This window comes from Phodopus roborovskii, unplaced genomic scaffold (genome assembly GCF_943737965.1).
Source record: "Phodopus roborovskii unplaced genomic scaffold, PHOROB, whole genome shotgun sequence".
Classification (NCBI taxonomy): domain Eukaryota; kingdom Metazoa; phylum Chordata; class Mammalia; order Rodentia; family Cricetidae; genus Phodopus; species Phodopus roborovskii.
This window is the reverse complement of record NW_026126539.1, coordinates 1,552,905-1,569,339: the sequence shown is the minus strand read 5'-3', so window position 1 is coordinate 1,569,339 and position 16,435 is coordinate 1,552,905. Positions and strand designations below refer to the sequence as shown.

The 16,435-nt window shown below is 39.7% G+C and overlaps 1 protein-coding gene across 1 annotated transcript in view; it reads left to right on the top strand.

The window, feature by feature from the left end:
* The window catches only part of Plch1 (phospholipase C eta 1), a 202,996-nt gene that overhangs the window by 15,065 nt on the left and 171,496 nt on the right, over positions 1 to 16,435 (top strand). The window contains exon 2 of the mRNA XM_051198667.1: positions 16,249 to 16,367. Within this exon, the coding sequence (XP_051054624.1) occupies positions 16,289 to 16,367 (79 nt within the window). The 5' untranslated portion in view covers positions 16,249 to 16,288. The remainder of the gene's footprint in view (positions 1 to 16,248; positions 16,368 to 16,435) is intronic.

Here is a 16,435-nt window from a genome sequence, read left to right as displayed (position 1 = left end):
TAAGAGTGGATGGTCACAAAGCCAGTCTGCTCTCCTTATTTTGTGCCTTTTGCATGTTCCAACCTGTCTTTGTTTCCTCTCTGGAGTAAAGCATCTGTAGCCTTCACTGCTGCTTTGCTTTTAGACATCTCAGCTTCCAGAACCTGGAGCCAAATAAACTGACCTACCTTTCTTCTGGACTGACTACCTCCTTCCCTCTTTCCCTTTCTCCCTTCCTTCCTCCCCACCCCAAATCTTTGTTTCTTAGTTTTTGTCTTGTCTCATGTATCCCAGGCTGGCCTCAAACTTGCTGACGGCGATCTTGAACTCCTGATCTCATGCTTTCCACCACCCCCCCTTCTACCCTCTCCCCCTTGCTAGCATGTTGGCATATGTCTCCATGCCCAGTTTCTAAACCTTTATTCGTTATAAACTGTTGAGACTCAGGTTCTGTTATAGCCACAGAAAATGGACCAAGATGACCTTTTTCTTTGATAACTGACAGTAGGTTTTAAACCATCCATTATTTATTGGTTCTGAAATGTCTGTCATAATATAATCCCTCCCCCCTGCCTCATTTAAACTAGGAATTTTTTGATATCTGAGTATAACCAGACACCTTTCAGGAACTCTGTCCCTCCTGCCTTCCTTTTTATTATTCCTTTTTATCTGCTTCAAGTTCCATCTGTCATATATGTTGCCTTTCGATGTGCAATTTTATATACATCTTCAGGTTTTGTAACCTACTCTTTCATCTGTACCATTAGCATCATGGTGGCTGGGACTACATTCAGGGTTCTCCCCACCCCTCAGTGTCTATTATGTCCGTTGTAGGGCTTAATGCATACAGGAGAATTATTTGATGCATGAATAAACAGGGCATATATAGGAGAATTCCTTCTTTCATCCTGTTACCTAGTTTGGAAGGAGGAGGGATGCTCTTTGACTGGTGGTTTAATTTCCAGAGCAAGGCATTCTGTTGCTGGAGCCAAAGTCTTTTCAGGCTGGATGATAGGGATGCAGGCAACAAGGAGACTCAAATGCTAGCAGATGATAAGCTCTATTTATACTCAGCGGTGAGCAGGGAAGTGGAGACAAGAAGGCAGGATGAATTGGGTGAATCTGAGATATCTGTTCTCTGGTGGTGATGGGGATACAGATTCTGAGACTTAATATTAAGTACCCTTATGCATGCAGGAATAGGTTGGAAATCATTGACTTATTTATTTATTTTGTGCGTGGGTGGATGTATGGGGTTTACTCATATACATAATATATAATATATACATATATATTATGGAGGCCAGAGGAAGACTCTGAGTGTCCTGCTCTGTCAGTCTCCATCTTAATCTCCTGGGACGGTTCACTCCAGAACCTGGAGCTAGGCTGGTCTCCTGATTTCCCCTGCACACTCACTGCTTGGGGAACAGGCAGGCATGGTCATGCTTGGCTTTTTACATTGGTGCTGCAATACCAACTCAGGTTCTTATGCTGGTGAAGTACAGGCTCTTACCCACTGAGTCATCTATCCAACCCTCAGATGATTAGTTTAAAGACAATTGGTGTGAATCAAGGGATATTTGGATGTCAGAGCTACAGGTAAGTTATAAGATTTGTGTGTTATTAGGGATTTTAGATGTGATTGAATATGTTAATATGGGCTAGAGTTCAAGACTCATTCTAATTACCAGACACCATTTCTTTGGGTATTAGTTTTTTAGTGCAGTATTAATATTAAGTCACTTTGTGTGCCCACTATAGTAGGACTTTCTTTTCCACTGCCAGCCCCAAATAATGACATGGAGACATTATTAATTATGAATGCTCAGCCTTAGCTTAGGCTTGTTCTTAACTAGTTCTTCTAAGGTAAATTAACCTATATTTTAACATCTACATTCTGGCACGTGGCTTGTTATTTCATCTCTGTACTGCCCATACTGCTTCCTCATCTGCCTCTCCAGTCCCTCTTCCTTCTTCCCAGAGTTCTCTCTTTGCCCAGAAGTTCTGCCTATGCCTCCTGACTAGCTATTGACCGTTTAGCTTTTTATTATACCAATTATAGTAATTGATTTTTGCACAGTGCACAAATATTCCACAACAGCCCACTTTTAAGATGAGGTCCACTCCTAATGTGAGGGTGGGAGGTAGAAGGAGTCTGGGTTTTCCTATTGACCCTGCAGGGCTAACAGGGCTCTCCTTCATATATTCTCTCTCTCTCCCTCACCACCAATTCCCACCCCCCTTTTATTCAGACTTTCACAGAGCTTAGGAGTGAATTCTTTGAAGTTGTATATTTTTGGATTAAATCCCAGAACTGTTGCTTGATAGCTGTAGGGAACTTATGATCTTAAACCTTTCTGTGTTTCAGTTTTCTAACTGTAAGACATGGGTAATAGTTATATCTTTATGAGTTTGGGGTAGTTATTTGTGAAATGCTTCCCATGATACTTGGTCCAGGAAGTAGTGCAGTATATTAGCAGTTGTCACCAAGTGACACCAAGTAGTACATTTTGGTGTTTGTTAGATACTGACTCAGCTTTGGAGCTGCTCTGAGGTACTGAGTGAGCATTCCTAATTGGGTTCTGTTTCTAATAGTGCTTCCAATTATGGGGTATCCACCAGAGAAGACTACTCAGACACAGGTTTAAGCTAAAGAAAAGTCTTTTTTATATATTTAGCTGATGGCAACTATACTGGATGTTCAGGATCCCGGTGTAGCCCCAAGCCTTTTTCAGGGTGAGATTTTAAGCACAAAAACCATATTCTGGCTTGATATACTTTTGCTAACAAGACCAGTAAGCCAGAAGCAGAACTACAGAAGCCAAAAGCAAGATTAGTACTTTTAGAGACTTTCCCAGAGCTATGGACTTCAGTGGTTACAGTCTTTTCATTTTGGCAGGTGATAATGTCTACATGCTGAGTTTTATGACCATCATGGAATCAGTTGTGCTAAGGTCTGGGGGCCTGTTACTCATTGAAATAATTTTATAATGCCAGGTAAAATAAATAATTTTCTTATATTTGACAGACCTGTAACAACTTAATAACTCATGTAAAGGCTAAGTAAAAAGGAGCCACTTCGTCTTTACTTAGCTGGGGCTGACTTTTGCCTTGAAGATAGTTGCCAGACAGGGCCAGTGAGAGTGCACCTGCTACCAGGTCCAATGGCATGAGTTCAATCTTTGACTCCCACAGCGTGGGTCTTGCAAGTTGTCACACCCATAAACAAACAAATACATGCAATAAAAATTTAAAAAAATATTTTCCAAACAAATTTGACAAATTATTTCAAATTTAGTTTTTATGGCTGCAGGAGACAAAAAAGACAAGGCTAGATATATTTGAAAGTGTCCTCTAGTTATAAAACATGGACTTCAAAAAGACACTCTTGTTTTAGAAAGGAAATTAGAATGACCTTGAAAACAATTCCTACAAGACAAAAACAATTTCTTTCATACCGTAAGGAAATCACTCTTAAAAGCTTTGGTGTTACAAGATGGGCCCTATTAAAATTCCCGCATGGATGCAGGAGAGCATGATGAGATTCTGCTTCTTCCTGATGACACACTGACAATTAATGGCCTTTCAGAGAGGGGGCATCATTTTCTTTAGTGGCATAGCTGCTGATTAAGTTGCCCATGCCCCAGTAAATGCCCCTCACACCATGTCCCCCATGCTTATGCAAGCAATCCTATTTAACTGAGTGGAACACTCTCTCTCTCTCTCTCTCTCTCTCTCTCTCTCTCTCTCTCTCTCTTTCTCTCTCTCTCACACACACACACACACACACACACACGAAGATGGGGGAGAGAAGGACAGGAGGAGAACTTGGGAAGAAGACTGGGTTTAATGGGAATGTAATAGAATGTAAGAGGAAAATAAGGTGACTATGACTAAGATATATTATATATATTTATTAAGTTATAAAAGAATAACACATCTCTCTCAAAGCAAACAAAAACAAAAACATAAACACCCTCACAAATAAAAAAAATTCTCAGTGCTATGAAAACATATACTCATAGTTTTATCTCTCTAGAAGTTGAAAGGAATTTATGAGTTTGAGGCCAGTTTTGTCTGCATAGTGCCAGTTATGGCCACAGTGTTAGAGTGTCTGCGGCTGAGAATTTGTGATCCTAAAGGAGCCCTACTACAGGTGTACATCACACTAATTACATGTTCAGAAAAATAGCTGTATGAAATTTTGTTTGAACAAAGTTCCTCTGGTATTGTAGAATGTAGATGGAATTTTCTTTGGGCCACCAACCAGCTCCCAAATAAACACACAGAGTTAATATCATATTAGTTATGAATGCTCAGCCTTAGCTTAGGCTTGTCCCACTAGCTCTTTTAACTTAATTTAACCTGTTTTAGTCATCTACATTTTACCTTGGTGCTTTTTACCTTTCTTTCATTCTGTATGTCTTGCTTCTTCTGTGTCTGTCTGTCATCTTTCTTGCAGCTCTTTTTCTTTCTTTCCTGAACTTAACATTCCTCCTCCTACATATTCTCCCTGCCCACAAGTCCCATCTGTGTCTCCTTCCTCACTATTGACTATTCAGCTTTTTATTAGAGCAAATGTGTGATATTTTGATTGCATTCTGACAATAAAGCTTACTTGGAGTCAGAGGGCAGAGACAGTCACTAGCTGACCAAAATTAATGATAGATGTTTTGGAGGACAGGACAGATAGGAGACAGGAAGTAGTAAGGCAGGGCAGAAGAGGATCTCAGCCCTTTTGGATGGAGGATGGAAGAGATAGGAGGTTCCTGGTGGCTGCCCAACTACTTCTCTGACCTTTTAGGTTCTTACTCTGGATATCTGACTCTGGGAGTTTTATTGATAAGGAATAATTAGATAAACAGATCAAAACCAATCAAGTGCCTTAGGCAGGCAAGATAAAACAGCAACACATATTTACATAATTAAACAAATGCAGCACATCTTTGCATAGTTAAGCAAAAATTCTGCAACATTTCCCCCTAAATAAACAAAAAAGAAAGGTTTTAGTTTTAACAAAGTAAGACTATATATAGTAAGAACGATTATTAAGTAAGAATTACATTTACAATATCCAGTCCATTTGCATTTGGCAAATTCAGAGAAAATACCGCATTATCTACCCTATCTTGGTGAGTTCAAAGTTATATGACAAAAACATTTGGCTCCCTGGAGAGTCATCCATGATTCCTCTGTAACACTGGAACATTCATCTTTGGCCTACAGGCCTAGAATATCTGACAGACTTTTCTGTAAAGCAGGTATTTTGAAGTACTGTGCCACCTTGTCTTGGCAAAGTTTGGCAGTCTTTTCCCTTTGAGCTCCTGCTTGTCCAGTTTGTTTAGTATACTGTCAGCAGTCAAGGCAAGGACAAAATGGCTAGATTTGCCACAATGAAAGCAAACTCCATTTGAAGATTCTATGATGTTAATCATCCTTTTATGTAGTAGATTGGTGTTCCCAGGAGTAGCCATGTCTCACTGTCATGAAAAACCCATTATTAAACATTTTCTTTTCTTTTTTTTATTTTATTTAATTTTATATAACAAAGTCCAATTAAATGAAAACAAACATTTATACACAATATTTGGGAATTTGGGCATTGTTCTTTCCAAACTACTTCCTGCTGGTAAGGGGCGCTGTCTTGGGGGGATTCGAAGAAGATTCAGATATTCTGGCTGCAATCTGTAGGGCTGTTTTGTCCAGCTGTTTTGAATGTAGGATTAGCTTGTACTCTGTTTCAGGCAGTCTGGCGTGATCAAACCACATTAGTCTGGAAGGAATCCACATCTTTTCATTTTCTGTGGAAACAAAAATAGAAATCCTTTTGCCCAGTAGCTTGTCCTTGAACTTAAATTTTGGAGTCAAAGCATTTTTTTAATTTAATTTATTATTTTACATGTCAATCCCAGTTCCCTCTCCCTCCCTCCCTCCCTCCCTCCCTCTTTCCAGCCCTCCCTCCCTCCTTCCCTCCCTTTTACTCTCTCTGCCCTCTCACATGCACTCTAAACACCCTCCCCTCCCATCCCCCACCCCAATTCCATATGTAGGCCATTATTAAACATTTTAAATGCCATATTCTGTCAGTCTCTGGAGCGACTGAAGACTATTTATCTAAAATATGTTTCTGTTTAACCTTTAAAACATAACTAACATGACTACAACTTTGATTATTATAGATGACTAACTACTAACTTGCATTTCTTAATTATCCTAAACAGTTTGTAATAATAGCTTTCAAGTAGAACTTTGCATTACATTTCTAAATGGGCTGCTTAGGTACAATACCTTATACAAGATAGAAGCATATACTTGGTATAACAAAATACCCCTAAGTTTGTATCAATATACAAAATTCCATACCAGTGTAAATTTTTTTGAGATGAATAATTGTTTTTATCCTATATTCCTGTATCCCCACTAAATGATGACAGGCATCAATAATCCACTGAATGACTTCAAACCACCTATCCTACCTCTTGAGAATGTGGATGTTATATTCTCTAGACTGCTTCCTATTGTCTGGAGGCAACAGCATCCTCAGGGGACCCTGAGAAAACTGAGATAATGGTCAAGTCTTATATCTCCTCCCTTATTATTAGCAGTTCAGCTTTTTATTAGACCAATCAGGTGCCTTAGGCAGGCAACATGAAACAATAGCATGTCTTTACATATTTATACAAATACAATACATTTTTTGCCTAGTTAAATCTTTTGCAACAGTAGATGATAATTTTCCTCCTCTTATTGATAAATCTATTATCTTTGACTACTGAGAATTCTCAGTATTGAAATTAGAAGACAATGTACTTCTCGTAGTACCTCACTCCCTCACCACTGGTGAGCTGAAGACAAGAGACTAGAAAGACCAACCATGCTGATTATAAAAAGAGCACAATGAAACTTGAAATAAGAATCAGATAAATCAATGGGATTAACAATAGTAATGCAAACTGAACAGGAAAATTAGCCAATCTAAATAAAATTTTGATTTAAGTTTGAGAATAAGAAGAGAGAAAAATAGATAACATTTAAAGAGAAAAGGAGAGAAGAAATAAAATTCTTGAAGCCATGAATCCTAATCAGGCTAAGTAGAGAAAAATTTGACAGAATATAATTAAACTGCAGAACATAAAAAATGAAGTAGGATCTTTGTGCTGAGGCAGAGAGACGAGGTCACTTATCTGCAAAGGCATGAGAACTTCTCCTGAGATGCAGTCATGGGACTGATTCAGAAGGCAGGAAAATACTGTGCTTCTTGCACTCTGAGAAATAAAGTGTCAGCTTAGGATCCTGTTTCCATTCAAAATATTCTTAAACAACAAGTACGAAATACAGAGCTCTCAGGCTTATGGAAACCTAGAGTGTGTTCCACTGTTCATCACTAAAGAAGGTTCATGTCAAGTAGAGGTTCATGCCCAAGGGAAGGGCTCAAAAGGAACAGAGAAAGCAGAATGGAGGTGTGTAGGACAATGGGTGCAACTGGAGATCATCTGAAGTGATTCCAGTCTCAAAAGGACAGATACCACATGTTTTTTTCCATTTGTGAGTCCCAGACTTCACAGATACATAAAGTCATATATGTCCAGGTAACAAGAAAGCAGGAGTGAAACCAATTAGGGGAACAAAGGAAACTAATTGGACTGGGAGGGGAGAGAGGAGGAATGAGAGGAGATAGAGGGGGAGAAATGGGAGGGGAGAGAGGAGGAAAGTGAGGGGAGAGTAGGGAAAAGGGAGGGTTTTGGAGTAGGATGGATAGGCTCAAAGTGCATTACATACTTGCATGAAAATGGCCCTACTGTAAGCCTGTATAATAGAGACAAAGGAAAAGGCTTCTGGAAAGTGGAGGAAAAGAGAATGAATGGAGATGGAATTTGTGAGTAAAAGAAACTGTCAGCTGCAGAAAATAATGCCATGTGCAACCTTCAGCCAGAGTGGAGACATCAGTTGGAAAAGCAAATGCAGTTAATATGTTTTAAGGTTCTTGAACAGTTTGGGAAGAGAGTAAAGATACTGATTATCTAGACTTTGATAAATGCATGCTAAACTCTAACAAGAGAATAGGTAACTTCCTGACTAGGTTTGACAAAATGAGAAACTTAATCTTGAAATCAAGAGAAGATGGCAATATGAAAAATAAAAATTACAGGCCAATCTTCCTTAGGAACACACATGTAAAAATCTTAACCACAAGCAATATGAAGAGGGAAAATTCAGTAAAGTCTAAAAAAGTGATTCACTTGGGCAGGATTAGATTTATTTTGGAAATTAAAGTTGGAAAATTCATTATCAATAGTTTAACAGAGAAATATTTCAGGATCACATTATTAGATGCAGAAACGGTATAGTGTTTAATATAAAATTGTTCAAAATGTTAAAAATTCATATGTAACATATTTATATGAATGTGTAAATTATATATTTATACCTTGTAGTAGAGATTAAAGCACTTTGCTAGCATGGTGACCATTAGTCCTCAAAATACTGTATTACATAGTTAGTGGAACATTGTATCTTATTTTTTCCCACATACCATTCTTTCATGGATATTTTTCTATAAAAAATTTTACAAGTTCTTTGCAGATATAATTGAAAATGTCCACACAGCAATTAGTGCTTGCTGGGTAATATTTGAGTATTTGTGTTCTTTTTTCTGTGTGGTAGATATTGGCAATGTTCCAATATTTGTAAAGCTTAACTTGAGCATGCATAAAATAATTGGGGATAAGTCATTTCACAATATACAGTGGGGAGAAAAGCTCTAAAACTATGCAGGTCAGAATGCTAGTATTGTTTGAATTTCTTCTATGACAATTATTAATCAATAGTTGTTTCTATTGTTTTCAACCTTTGGGAAAAAAAAAAGTTAAAGTAAGTTAGGCTGTAGCTCAGCGTAGATTACACACCTAGGATGCACAAGATCCTGGGATCAATCCCCAGCTCCACCAGAAAATGAATTCACCTATTCTGTTTGAATGTGAATACGAATTACTGAAATAAAAGGTATTGGCTTTTTCAAGCTATATTTACTTTGTTTGTTTGTGTGTGTACATTTGTGTGCATGCCTTAGGACACTTGTGGATGTCAAAGCAAAGCTTAGTTGGTTTTCTTCTTATGTCTTAACATGGCTTTAGGGATGTGCTCTCAAGGGTGCATTGTAGAAGAAGTGTTGACTACTGAGCCATCTTTTTAGCCAACCTGTTGTATTTTAAACCAGATCTTTCAATTGTAGCATTCACATGTCCTAGGAGAGTTGAGTGAATCTCATTGCCCAGCTAGGTCAGAGCATGTTAAGCCCATGATTGTTAAAAACAAAACAACCAACAAACAAGAAATGTGGGACATAATAATGCTTTCTGAGTGCCTTAGAAAGTGAACAAAGTGCCCTTTATTTATTTTCTTTTGTACACTCTGTTGAGGTGGGAGGGGCTGTGGAATTAGGCTAGTTGCAGAGCTTCTGATCTATCTATTTTGTGGTGCATGGAAGCCCATGGGGAGTGAAGGAGAGGCTTTCCAATGGAACAGGATACCTGCTGGGTGGCTTGGGGATCAGAGGGGCAGGCCTGACATTGCAGGGCCCCCTCTTCTCCCACCCCTCCAAATGATCCTGATTGCCTTAATGAAGAGATAGTGAGAGCGATGTTTCTTTAAAATCTTAGCTCTTCCCTGGGTTTCGTGTGAATCCTCAGATTTTGTCAGTCCCTGGGCACCGTGGGTCCTCAAGCATCCTCTGTGTCAGGCTGTGAGGTGCAGGATGGTCTTAAGACCCCTTTCCCAGGCCTTACTTCTTTGAATGTATGCTGCTTATGAACATTACTGTCAGAGGCTGTTCACTTTGCCTTTCATCTCCCAGCAAAGCTTGATGAGAAGCATAGTCAGCACCTTTCTTTTCAGTCAACATTTTGTGGGCTTTCAACAGTATTTAAATTTATAATTAGAGATGAATGGATGGAGAGACTTAGGGGGGATTTGCCTAATGCTGAGTGAAGGGCTCCAGAGAGCTTCTCATTTGCTGCTACACCCACCCTCCTGCCCTCCCCTTCTTCCTGTATCCCCTCCCCCCATCCTTCTTTCTTGCATTCTTTTTTCTTTTCTTCCTTTTATGCAGATAAGGCACAGAGTTGCTGGATGTTAGCCTGAGGGAACCCTAGAGGCAGGACCTGGCTTCTCTGGCCTTTTGACTTCTGAGTCACACAGGTGTCCCATCACTCCCTCCTCCCACCCCCACCATCACCCGCACCTCTACTCCCTTAGGATTCTTTAGAACCACCGTGAACTAGTTAATCACTCCTTTTCTGAAAGGAAAGCAGGTTTAGGTATTACATTTTAATTTCCCCCTAGAGCCTGTGTCCTGTTGTTAGCAATTTGAAGACAGTATGAGCCGGTGAGACAGTTTTTACCATGAGGTCTAGCTAGTAGACCACATTCACTCAAATTTCATTTCAAACTAGCATTTCGTCATCTCATACCCGCAAAGCTCATCTTTGCTAATCTCCATTCCATATACACTAAAAATTCTTGGCTGGAGGGATAAATATACATTTTAAAAAATAAATATCATTTCATGTAGCCATTTCCTTCCCTTTCTTGGTCTGTGGTAAGGTGGGTGGATGACCAGAGTTTAGAGGAATCAGTGTCTTGTGTGTCATCAGTAAGGAGACCCTAAGCTTTCTATGGGGACATAAACTGTAAGTGAACGAGCAACAGTGCTGGGTGTCCCAGAATGGGATGGAGGGCTTAGAATCAGAAGCTGTGGGTTTGCATATCACTTGTTCTTAATATTCTATTGGCACTTATGCTCAGAAAAAAAAAAAAGTGTGACTCACAGGACAAAAACCCAACAAAATAAACAAAAATGGACACAAGGGGAATATTGTAGAAATCTTTAAATTACTTCCAAATATATAGTTTTAAAAATGTAGAGGGATGGGATGGGAGTGTGGTTTTTATGGAGGAGTGATGCCAGAGGAATGACGGGAGTCAAAGTGTAGGAGACAAATCTAACAACTTAAGTGGTTAAGAGCACTGGTTGCTCTTCTACAGGAGCTGGGTTTGATTCCCAGCACACACGGCTCACAGCCATGTGTAATTTTAGTTCCAGGGGATCTAGTGCTCTCTTCTGGTCTCCTCAGACTTCAGACAGACACCTGCTACACATACACATATATAAGCAAAACACGCATACACATAAAATAAAAGTAAACCTAGGTAGCACATGCCTTTAATTCCAGCACCTAGGAGGAAGAGGTAGAGGGATCTCTACGAGTTCATGGCCAACTTGATCTACAGAGCAAGTTCCAGGACAGCCAAGACTACACTGAGAAATACTGTCTCAAAAAAAAAAAAAAAAACTTGAAAATCTATCTATAATAATAATGATAATGATAATAATAATAATTGTGTGTATGTGGGTTGACACTTGCATCCAATAGTGAACATATGGGCCCTAGGGATTGAATTTAGGTCATCTGGTTTGTTAGCAGGTATATTACATGTTGAGCCATCTCCATCTCACTACCCACTTAAAAAAATAACATCTATACTTCCCCACCCTGAGATTCTCTTTGATAAGCTTATGAACTAGAGAAGCTTGTGTTTTAAGCCATTTATGTGGCTGGAACAGAGTTGTACTGTTTCATAAAATGTGTTAATGGAGAGGTGACTCAGAGGTTAAAAGCACTGGCTTCTATTCCAGAGGTCTTGGGTTCAATTCCCAGTAACATGTAACCTAACTGGAGCTCTGACCTCAAATAAGCTTTTCTCCCCCAAGTTGTGTTTGGTCAGGGTTTTTTTTATCATGGCAATAGAAGATAGTGAGTTTAAAGTCAGCCTGGACTATACAGTGAGTCTGTCTCATAAAAACAAGAAGTAAAACAGTAGCAAAAGCAAGAAAAACAAAAACCCACATTAGCCTTGCTTTGAAATAGAACCTCTTTAATAGCTACTGGTTATTTCTGATATTCTTTTAAGTTAATAATTTTGTGACTCACTGTAATGGTCAGAAGTTTATGCATTCTGGTGAGATGGCTCTTTGAGTAAAGGTACTTGTCAAGCCATATGACCCCAGTTCAATGCCCAGTACCCACTTTGTGAAATGAGAGAACCAAGTCTTGATACTTGTTTTCTGACTTCCATATGTGTCTTGTGACAATCGTGAACTCACATAAACACTAACAGTAAGTAAAGAGATGTAATAATAACAAAATAAATCAACATAAGGGCCTAGAGAGACAGCTCAGTGGTTAAGATCACTGGCTATTCTTCCTAAGGACCTGAGTTTGATTCCTAGCATTCACATGGCAACCCACAACCAGCTGTAACTCCAGTTCCAGGAAATCCAATGCTCACTGCAGGAAGGCCTCTTGAGAACACCTGGTGCATGTGTGGCACATAGACACACATCAGACAAAATACTCACACATGTAAAGTAAAGAAGTTTACATAGTCTATGGCATGCAAATGTGTTTATACAGAGTTCTCGGTATAATGTGGACATTACAGAGGACTCTGAAAATGTGGAATGTTTTGTAAGATGTAAAATCATTTTAAAAGCATCTTGTCTTTTAGTAGGTGCAACACAAGTGCATTTCACTGTGCTCATGCAAATAGGATCATAGATCATTCAAAAGAAGTCTGGGCTCCTGAAGGTGGGGTTCAGCATTTTTCAGTAGCCAGTAGTGCTATCTTGCAAGTTGCTCATGCTTCCTGGGCCTCGATTTCCTTTTGGTTACATAAGAAATTTGGCTTAGCTAAAGTTTGACATTCCTTTCAGTTGCCTGCCTGGTTCTTCTAAATCTAGTTGAAGCTAAAGTTCTGTGTGTGTGCATGTGTGTATACCAGCATGTATCTATACACGTGTGCTTGTGCATACACATGTATGTACAGAGGTCAATCTCTAGTGGTTTTTGTTTGTGATGGTCTCTTATTGGCCTTGAGCTCACCCAGTAGGCTTGGCTAGCTGGCTAGTGAACTTCAGGATCCTCCTGTCTCTGATATCCCATCCCTGGAATTACAAGTGTCCTGATACCACACTGATTTTCTTTTTAATCTGTAGGTTCTGGGAATTGAACTCAGGACTTCATTCTTGGACAGCAAGGGCTTTACCTGTGAGACTTGAAGACCCAGGCTATGTTCATGTCTTCTCATACTGTCAATCCATTTGAGTCATTATAACAAAATGCAATTGACAAGGTGGCTTACAAACAACAGAAATACAATTCTGAAGGCTAGGAATTCCAGGATCGAGTCGGATTTGGTGTCTAGAGAGGGCCCTCTTCCAGTTGCAACCTGCTGGCTTCTTGCAGTATACTCACATGGTGTATACAGTGAGCTGTCTCTTATGCCTTCTACACAACAGACAGAGATCCCAAGGAGGCTAGAACCGCAATTCATCACTTCCTGAAATTACCATTTAAAGATTTCCACATATGGGCTTAGGGAACACAAACATTAAGATCATGGCACATATCTGTGGCTGGAATACTTCAACCAGGGCTCTATTACAACTAGAACTGAAACAAGAGGGAATCGATTAAGTGATGTTTATTTTTTTGTGACACTGTTTTCAAACTGTCAGTTTGACACACCTGGGAACCTTAACCAAGGAAGTGCTTCTACCACACTGGCTTAAGGGCATGTCTGTGGGCCTTTTCTTGATTGCTAGCTGATGAAGGGTGTAGCCTCTGTGGGTAGATAGTGTCATCCTAAGACCCGGGTTTTTACAGAGAAGCTAGTTAGCTGAGCAGAAACAAGCCAGTAAGCAGCATACTTCTGTGGTTTCTGTTAAGTTCCTGCCTCCATTCCTGCCTTGGCTTCTGTCAGCCATGGACAATAGAATGTAAGCTAAAATAAAACAAATCCTTTCCTCCCCTAGTTGGTTTTGGTCAGTGTTCAATCACAGCAACAGAGAAGCAGGCTAGGACCTTTGAAACTTTCTTATCTTGGAAGGTTTAGCATCAGTTTCAGCTGATTTTATTGGTAGAAAAGAGTCACTGAACTCAATGACTTAGATGTAATCCTTGTGAATTTACAGGACACATCACACATCACCTCTCTCTCTCTCTCTCTGTCTCTGTCTCTGTCTCTGTCTCTCTCTCTCTCTCTCTCTCTCTCACACACACACACACACACACAATTTGTTTATTATTTTAGACAGGATTTCACTGTGTACCTCAGTGTGACTTTGAATACAGTATCCCCTGGATCTGGGATTGCAGGCATGAATTCTTACATTACATTACATGCCTGGCTACAGGACATATTTGAAACCTTCACATTGCCTAACAGCTTAGTTCTTTCTGGCCTATCATGCTTAGAAATTTGAGTTTGGAATCTGGAGATATCATTGAAGGTTGTATTTCTGCCTTTTTCTGGTAGCATAAACAAATCAGTCTCTCTAATAGCATCTTTTCTTCTTTGGTGTGGTCGAAAGAGATAACAGTACCTGTCTCAGAAGATTAATAAGGCCTGGATGAGAGCCCTGCACATGAAGCTGCTTTGCTAATTATAAACACCTTAGGATTTCCTTAGGCTTTTACAGCAATAGGTATAGGAGGAAAAAAATCTGCTAATAACAAAACCACAAGATTGAATTAGCAAGGAAAAGTAAGCATGAATATAGATAGGGTCTTCTTTTGAATTTTGTGTAAATTAAGGTGTTTACTATAAGTGACAAGCACACTTTTTGTAATTGGGCAATACTACTGTTAATTATTAAAAATTATTTTCTTGGAAAAAATTAGTGTCCTTAATAATATAGAGGACTTCAAATTGTATATTTAAATATAATGCTGGAATGAAATGTTTTTTAAAAAAGTAGTTATTCTAGGGGAGGGACATACAATGAAGGCAGAAGGGACTAGATTGGGGAAGAAAACTTGTAGATTTCAGTACTGTCAGCTTTGAAAAGTTTGTCTTTTGCTTATTTATCTGTGGTGCCATGTATTAAAATCAGGGCCTTGTACTTCTAAGCACATACTCTATTTATGAGCTATGCTCTCAGCCTGTTACTACATTCTTTATATAACTAAGAATACTTGGGATATGCCATATTTATATACGAGATGTTGATTTGGGAGGGCAAAGGTAGGGCTGTCTCTAGTCAGTCACTGCCAGTGTCTTAGTGCCTCCACTTGGCCCTCTGATTCTCTTAGTCATACAGAATAGGATGGTCCTTCCAGACTTGAGGGATCAGGTAAAAAGAAGAGGAGGGAGTCCAGGCCTGTGTGGAGAGATGAGTAGGCTGAATGCAGGTAAGATCCCCTTTGTAGAAGGTTGCTCTTGGAGCCTCCACTAGCTATCCCAGTAAGAGACAGCACTGTGTTAACTTTTTTTTTTTTTTTTTTTTTTTTTTTTTTTAGCTAAGCCACTGAGGTCATCCTGGGGTGCCCTTACAACACTCTAGACTGTTACAGTAGGACAGATGACAAAATTGTTTTCCACCTGTGGGTTTTGCTTCTTCCCAGCCTTGCTTGTGTTTTTCTGGCTTTGTGAACAGAAAGGAGGCTGGAATTCTGAAAAGTCACTTTAACCAGATCCTGTGAACAAAGGGGGCCTTGTTCAGGATTATGTGCATCGGCTTTTGCAACTTAATTCATCAGCTTTTTCAAGTCCTTGCTCTCTGCAGAGGTGGGAATCTCAGCAGGTGCCCTGAGTTCATGGTGCTGGAGGCCTGGCCCAGCTCTAGTTACATCCTGGGCCTGGGCAGATACAGGGAGTAGTGGCAACTATTTAGTTGCAGTGAACCAAAAGAAGGCCAGTGGACTCTGCTATGATTTGTCGTGTCTTCACCCACATGGACATTGTAATAATTCCTAACATTTCATGAGTTGCTTACATAACTTGCCAGGATGGTACCAACACAAGTTTCAGGAGTTGAAATGAAGGCCCACCTGCTACTGAAACTTATGGAAACTTACCAAGATTGACTGGTTGGGGTCCTGATGGAATGTAAGTGCTGCCTAGAGCACATAGGCTGGTCCTGAAGCTTGCTTAATGATGGATTTATTTCCTCAGCAGACAGCAGTACCTGAGGATGCTGTTAGAAGGAGTTTGGTGTGAAAACAAACAAACAAACAAACAACAACAACAAAAACATTCAGGTCCTGGGCAGATTTGTGGGAAACTTGTTAGGGCCTGGAGGAATCCAACTCCAAATTGTAGCCCCATGTGTTGCCCCTAATGCTAGGCAACCAACGGCACTGTGCTGCCAGTGTGAGCGTGTGGCTGCCATTTTCTTCATTTTTTGTCTCATTTTGTTCCTCTTGACAGGACAATTTGGTTTTGATGCTGTGCCAGAAATCGTCCAACAATGAGCTACTGGAACGTCGAGAAAAGGGGCTGTGTGCAGTACCGCAGGCATTTTCTGGTGGACAACAGTGTGTTTCATGGTGAGCTGACTGTTATATTTATGTGGCTAGGACTCTCCTTTGGTTTCTGACAGTACTTTTATTGTATT